Source organism: Cervus canadensis, chromosome 10, assembly GCF_019320065.1.
Source record: "Cervus canadensis isolate Bull #8, Minnesota chromosome 10, ASM1932006v1, whole genome shotgun sequence".
In the NCBI taxonomy this organism is placed as follows: domain Eukaryota; kingdom Metazoa; phylum Chordata; class Mammalia; order Artiodactyla; family Cervidae; genus Cervus; species Cervus canadensis.
In genome coordinates this window covers 39,972,757-39,980,166 of record NC_057395.1, presented here as the reverse complement: position 1 = coordinate 39,980,166, position 7,410 = coordinate 39,972,757, and the positions used below count along the sequence as shown (strand labels likewise).

The window sequence follows — 7,410 nt, the reverse complement described above, 5'->3', positions numbered from 1 at the left end:
TCAGGAACAACCCCAATCCCTGGACACCAAGCTTGAAGGGCTCCTCGCTGACCACACAAACAGAAACTCTCACAAGGGTGTCTGCCCACCCCTACACAGACACAAGGGGCTCTAAAGACAGTATTTAGAATATATGAGCCATTGTCCTTTTTCTGACCAAGTTTAAAAGGTCAGTAAGCAAAAAAGCTTTCACTAAGCTGTTCTCCATCAACACACACATTGAATGCTGTCTCTTTCATCAATACTTCACACACACTTCAAGTCACGTTTCTTGAGATCCCTTTGCCAACACCATTTTCTCTCTTTCTGCTTCAAGCTGCTCAGTCAGAAGAATCTGTTCTCCCAAAAGACGAATATTTTCTTTTTTCCGATTTTGCCTTTCAATGTCTCTGATCACTCCATCACGAAGCCTCTAAAAATGTAAGAAAGAGATTTCAGTAAAACTGGAACAGGCAGTTCCCATCCTTGCATCATTCAAATCTAAAACACTGTTTAGATACACTTAAAATTTTTAGATTCCAACTACCCAATTACTATTTTAATTTGTATAAATGTAATAAAGAAACTATAAAACTAACTTGGAAGAGTGCCATAGTATTATTACAGACTTCTCATCGTCTTTTAGGAAATTCCACATTGTTTGATACAAATATGGTAAATAACAATTAAAAATTAAAAACTGGGGCTTCCGTTGGTGGTCTAGTGTGTAAGAATCCTCCTGCCAATGCAGGGGACACAGATTTGATCCCTGCTTCTGCTGGGAAGATTCCCCATGCTTCAGGGCAACACTAAGCCTGTGTACCACTATTTAGCAGATGAGCCTCAACGCCCTAGAGTCTGTACTCCATCGCAGTGAAAAGCCTGAGGACTGCAACCTGTAATGAAGAGTAGCCTCCATGCCCGGAAATCAGAGAAAGCCCGAGCACAGCAACAATGACCCAGCACAGCCAAAATTAAATCTCCTTTAAAAAAAAAAAAGAAAAACTGCCACTGTACTGAATTTTAGTTTAGTTGATATATGACACTTTAAAATTTGATAGCAATGGAAAAAATAAATAAAACAAAAAAGTGAAAAACAAACAAAAACAGAAGAGAAAAAAAGAAAGAGAGCTAAATAAAAATTTGAGGAGCGAATTCCCAGGTGGTCCAGTAGTTAAGAATCTGCGCTTCCACTGGTTGGGGAACAAAGACCCCACAGAGGCCACCTATGTCCCCCGCCCCCTCAAAAAAAACCTTGATGAGAGTTAAAGTAACCGTGAACTACATTCCTGTTAGCAACTGTCTTAGCTGAATAATAAATATCATAGAAAAAAAGTACTAATATTTGAACAAAGTGTAAGGATGCGAGAAAGTAAAGAACCTGACTTGTTCTATTACGTAAAGAGAATAAGTAAAAATTACACAGAATTACCATCAACTACCTAATGGGCAGAGAAGGGGGAAAAAAGAAAGCTATCACCAGAGGAAAAACAAAGGGCCAGCAATGGCAGTTACTTTCACAAACACTAACGACAGAAGATTCCAGAATATGAATGTGGCATCTAAGATGACTTTCTAAAGCATCAATCCAGTCATTACTAATAACTAACATTTTATAGTTTACAGGTCATTAAATACTCTCATAACAGTGGCCTGTGAGGCAGAATAACGGGGGCAGGGCATAGGACCTGGTATGTTTTTTTGTTTTTGTTTTTTTAATTTTAAACCAGACCTCTTTCAAATAAACTACCAGAGAAGTATCTCCATCTGCAAGGCCAGCTTGCAATTCATCAACAAGCACCAAGTTACAGATCTGCTTGTCTTTGGTTTTTCAATTTACTATTATGTATACCTTAACAACTCACCAAATACCTTGGTGCTGGCCCTCCTCCAGGCCTGGAGCCTCAGTTCCCATTATCAGGGAGCTGGGAAATTTAAGAGTCCTGGGACTGATAACACAACTGAAACCCACTTGTCCTGAACCCTGCGCTCTGGGCCAGATCTCCAGATAGAATCGGAAGCTCTCATTCTATCTTCCTTCCCCAGCTCCTGTCCTGTGTGCCTTCCGTCAGGACACACTTACACACCCCACCCAACTCCTGAAGCCCACACCTTCCACACCTACTCTGAGGTCCTCCCTTCCTTTCTCAGACTTTGGCACGTGGCTTGGGTTCTTGTTCTCCATCCATCATTTGCTAGTTTTCCCCCCAAGTTTCAAGATCTGTGCCAACTGCCTGGCACACCCTTCCTGGGAATTCCGGTTGACAACTGTGCTGACCACCCAGACGTCTTCATTACCATAACTTACAGCTGGAAGTTGGCTCCTGGTGCAGTTCTTACTCCTAGGGCAGTACTGCCAGTTTTGCTGGCTTCCTGTGAGGATGAGTGCTCCCTACAGCGTCTGGTATGTGGTATACAGTCAGGAAGCAATGGTGCCAACCACTGGTTTATTTCTTGCTTCCCTGAACCTTCCAACACACCCAACTATGTCAAATCACATGTCCTGTTTCCCAGGAAGTAAGCCACATGAATGACTGGAGGTACAACAAACACAAGTTATTCTGGTCAACCTTCACCTCTAACTTCCAAATAGCTAAATCTTCCACTTTTCACATTCTAACATCAGTTCTCAACCCTGGCTGCATGTTAGAACCCCTGAATCGCTTTTAAAATATACTTCAGCGGGATCCACACCCACAAGAGATTCTGATTTGACAGGTCTGGAGCAGGACCCAGGCGGTTTCACGGTATTAAAAAAAAACAACAACAAATTTCCCAGGAACATTGGCATGTGTAGCTGGAGATCAGAACCAAGCTTGCGCCCAGCCTTACTCTATACTCGGAAAAACCCCTGCTCCCTGACTTCAGAGCTACATTCAATACAGCATCCTCTACCCCCTTGTCAAATTTCCTCCCATCACCACCTTTTCCTTCTTAGAGAAGGAAGCCTCCTGCCTATGTTCGGAAAGCTACCCCCTTAGCTGTCTTAGTTGCTCAGTCGTGCAGGACTCTCTCTGCGACCCCACGGACTGTAGTCCCTCAGGCTCCTCTGTCCATGGAAATTCTCCAGGCCAGAATACCGGAGTGAGTTGCCATGCCCTCCTCCAGGGGATCTTGCCCACCCAGAGATGGAACCCACGACTCCCGCATTGCAGGCACATTCTTTACCCTCTGAGCCGCCAGGGAAGTCCCTTAGAGCCCTATTTTAAGCCCAAATCTCTCATCTCCTCGGTGTCCTATCATCGTTAATCATTCCATTCCCTCCGCTAAATCCCAATACCACCGTCGGCTTCGTCTCCTGATTTCCAGAGCGTGGAACAGGACAGGCCTCGCCGGCAGCATCTCCGCACAACCAGCACACGCACCGACCTCCCCCTCCCACCGCTGCCCGCGCCCACACCCGGCGACCCGGGTTCCACCGCCCCCCGCCCCTCCCGGCGCTCGACCCTCAGGCCCACGACGAGCTGCGCTTCCTCTTCTTTCTTCCCTACGAGCTCGGGGCCAAGGCTTGCTCCCGGGAGTCACGCTGACCGATTGGGAAAAGGAAGACGCGAGAGCTGAGAGACACAGCGCGAACAGTCCGCCTCCCGCGCTCCGACCCCGGCGGCCCGGGGGCCGGGGTGGGGGGCGTCTCTGAGCCCAGTGTACCCGGGGACTACCCCCTCACCCCCAGGACCGTTCCTCCCAAGGACGGGGGAGGGGGTCCCCGGCCCCGGAGGAGGGAGGAAAGGAGAGGAAAAGAGGCGCCACACGGAGCCAGGCCCCAGGCCCGAACCGCGCGGGCCCGGGACACCGACCTGCTGGTCCTGGCGCTGCTTCAGATGCACGCCCGCCACGGTGGCCGCCGTCAGCAGCACCGAGAGGCCCAACACCACCTTGGAGCGCCTCGACATCCCCCGCGCCTGCCTGCTGGTCGGTCGCGGCCTCCGCTCGCAGCGCTTGAGGCCCGGGGCCGCCGCCGCCGCCGCCGAGTGCGCGTCGCCGCCCGGGGCGGGGCCAGGCGCGATGCCTCGAGCGCAGAGCCCGGCCGCTGCCAGGCGCGGGGAGTCGAGCGCCGAGCGCCGCCCTTACTCCGCCAGAGAGCGTGACTTCTGGCGGGGCCTGGGGAGGACCCGAGTGACCAGATCGTCTCCTTGCCCTGCGGGCTGGAAAGGGGCCACTTCCAAGAGCCCCTGCCCAGAGCTGGCCCCGGCATCACCACCCGGGACGGGGTTTGGAGGCCTGAGCCCCTTCCTCTCATCCGCCGTCCTCTGCGGCGGGAGTGTCGGGAAGCAGGATCTCCGGCTTGAGTACCTTGCGGACCCTCAGCCGCGCATGTCCCGTCGGAGCGCTGGGCGCTGCCACGCCACCATCCCAAAACTCAGCACTTGTTGCCCCTTGGCGGGGGAGGGCACCAGGAGAGGGAGTTTTCCTGGTGAGACGTGGCAGACGTCCCCCTGCTTCCACATTGACGCTGTGGGAGGGCGAGGCAGGGTCTGGATTTTCTTGACGTCGTCGTCGGGAAACATTCTGGCTGCAGAGCCAGCTCTCCAGGCAGCGGTACCTGTCCTGCTGGTACGAAAGACGCTGTCATCTTGTCTCCAAGTAACCCTTGGGACATCCCGTCTACACCAGTTTCCGCGTTCAGGTGCCCGCGTTACTCTGTTCAGTTCAGTTGCTGATTCTTTTCGACCCCATGGACTACATACAGCACGCCAGGCTTCCCTGTCCATCACCAGCTCCCGGAGTTTACTCAAACTCATGTCCATTGCGGAGAAGACAATGGCAACCCACTCCAGTACTCTTGCCTGGAAAATCCCATGGACGGAGGAGCCTGGTAGGCTGCAGTCCATGGGGTCGCTAAGAGTCGGACACGACTGAGCGACTTCATTTTCACTTTTCACTTTCATGCACTGGAGAAGGCAATGGCAACCCACTCCAGTGTTCTTGCCTGGAGAATCCCAGGGACGGGGGAGCCTAGTGGGCTGCTGTCTATGGGGTCGCACAGAGTCAGACACGACTGAAGCGACTTAGCAGCAGCAGCAGCAGCAGTATGTCCATTGAGTCGGTGATGCCATCCAACCATCTCATCCGCTGTCCTCCCCTTCTCCTCCCGCCTTCAATCTTTCCCAGCATCAGGGTCTTTTCAAATGAGTCAGTTCTTCACATCAGGTGGCCAGAGTATTGGAGTTTCAACCTTAACATCAGTCCTTCCAATGAATATTCAGAGTCTGCTTTTTCTTGATGTCGTTGGAAAACCTTCTGGCTGCAGGGCAAGCTCTCCAGGCAGCGCTTCCTCTCCTGCTGGTACGAAAGACACTGCCACTTTGTCTCCAGGTAACCCTTGAGACATCCTGTCTACACCGGTTTCCACGTTCAGGTGCCTGCGTTACTAGGGTCAGAAATGATGGAGCAAAGCGGAGAACTGAGAAGCTCACGGAAGAAGATACTATGCCCAGCTCACACAGACAATGGGCTTTCCAAGGAAGAGGTATTATGATCAAGAAACGGTTGGATGGCATCACTGACCCAATGGACATGAGTTTGAGCAAACTTCAGGAGATAGTGAAGGACAGGGAAGTCTGGCATGCTACCGTCTATGGAATCGCAGAGTCGGAGGCAACTTAGCAACTGAACACAATATTTTGATTTCCTCCTGTGCAAACAACTGTGGACACTGTTGATTTGGGCTGAGTCTCACCCTGAGGTTTCTTCCACCTTGATCTCTGTAGTGCTTTGCTATTCCAGGGTCTGTTGTGCAGAGTGTCAGTTGCTTAAAGTGAATGCTGCTCTCCAGAAATGTAATGAGATAAAAATAACTTTTAAAGTGAAAATACCCTTATCAAATATTTCACCTGCAGCATTTTTCTCTGCAGAGGAGGAAGTACCATTGAGTTGGAGAATAGGGTCCCTGTGCTGACCTTGGAATTAGAAGCAGTTTAATTCAGGGCATATTTGGCTGTTTCTCTAAAGAAAAAAAAGGTATACTAGACTACTTTTTACTTGCGGTAGACTCCAGATATTTTCTCCCTCTTAGTCAGTGAGCCTTCAGTAAAGCTGCATGTCTTAGAATGTATGTCAGAGTGAGATGGTCTTTCATTCTGCCATGACTGATTTTTCAGCTTGTCTTTTTGACATGGATTGTTATTCTGCTTTTCAAAAGTCGCTCATGGGGATTCACTGGCTGTTCAGGAGTTAGGACTCTGTACTTTCACTTCCATGTCCCAATTCCTTAAGATCCCTCAAGCCTTAAGGTGTGGCCTCCCCCTCACAAAATATACCTTATGAGTTAACAGTGTCAAATTCAGAAATGGATTATCTGTTAACGTGGTCTCAAAGAGCTGGACACGACTGAGTGACTGAACTGAACTGAATTATGATTTCAATAAAGTTATTAAAAGAAGGCAAAAAAAAATAAAGCTGTTTGTATGTATCAATTAATTTCATCTGCACAATAGGTGCTATATATATTTTTAATAGGTGCTATTATTATGCCCATTTTACAAAGGAGGAAGGTAACTTGCCCAGAGTCCACAGCCTGAAAGTTACAGAGCAACATAATTGGTTTTTAGTTTTGTTTTCAAAAGACATAAAAGATTAAACTCACCTGGTTTAAAAGTGAATTCACTTGGTTTAACGGAGAACTTTTACCTTAAGGCAATCAACAAGACGAATGTGTATAAGTAGACTTTCAATTCTGTATTTCAGGTACTTACAGAATGGGAGGAGTGGAAAGAAAGGGAGGCAGTTAAGGTTAGTCACACAGGTGGGAGGAGAGAAAGAAACAAGAGAACAGGAAAGCAACAGACTCCCCGTAGGTTCTGAGGTCAGAGCACTGGCCTCTCAGGATGTTCATTTGGCCTCTGACGGCTACACCGCGTTCACATGGGCCTCAAATTCAGTTTTCGAGTATCCCATTCTTCCCTTTGTGGGAGCCTTGCTGCCCTCTGGCAGGATGTTGTTCTCAGGAAGTGGCCTCAGTGAGTGAAGCTCTATGACAAAGGGCTTCTGGCTTCACTGGGGACAGTACCTAACCTCCGGGGGCCTCAGTTTCCCCCTCTGCACTGTGGGGACAGTGATATGTCTGCTGCCCCCTGGGCTTGCTGGTTGAGATAACAAATGAGCAGCATGACAGCACCAAGTCAGGTATGTGGCAGTAATGCATGTCATGCTCTGGCCAGTAAGTCTTCAGTGATCCCTAGGAGTGGCGAGATGGGGACCCCCTCGGCCCTGAGGGGAGGGGGAATCCTTGTCTTCACAGCCTTGGGAGAAGTCTGTTCATTTGCAGCTCAGAGGGCCTTTCAGCAACATCCCAGCTGGAGGCAGCGCAAGCGTTCTCACCACACTTGCCCCAACCGTGATTCAAAATTCTTGGTGTGGCTGGCTGAGTTCCTTTGGATTCAAAATCCAGTCACGTTGTCAGAGAAAAATGTCAACCTCACCGGTTGTTAA

The 7,410-nt window shown here is 49.4% G+C and overlaps 1 protein-coding gene across 1 annotated transcript; it reads right to left on the bottom strand.

Moving 5' to 3' along the window:
• Nucleotides 1-262: 262 nt before the first annotated feature.
• LOC122448250 (protein PET117 homolog, mitochondrial) lies at nucleotides 263-4,022 on the bottom strand. The gene is made up of 2 exons (XM_043479429.1): nucleotides 3,777-4,022; nucleotides 263-412 (listed from the first exon to the last, which is right to left on the bottom strand). Exons 1-2 carry the CDS (start codon nucleotides 3,870-3,872, stop codon nucleotides 263-265), a joined length of 246 nt encoding a protein of 81 aa, XP_043335364.1. The 5' UTR covers nucleotides 3,873-4,022.
• Nucleotides 4,023-7,410: the final 3,388 nt, after the last annotated feature.

Bases quoted from the DNA above. Each gene is read 5' to 3' on its own strand.
- LOC122448250 (XM_043479429.1), bottom strand. From the start codon at position 3,872: ATGTCGAGGCGCTCCAAGGTGGTGTTGGGCCTCTCGGTGCTGCTGACG. The intron at 413-3,776 runs GTCGGTGTCCCG...TTACATTTTTAG, and splicing joins AGCAGCGCCAGGACCAGCAG to AGGCTTCGTGATGGAGTGAT.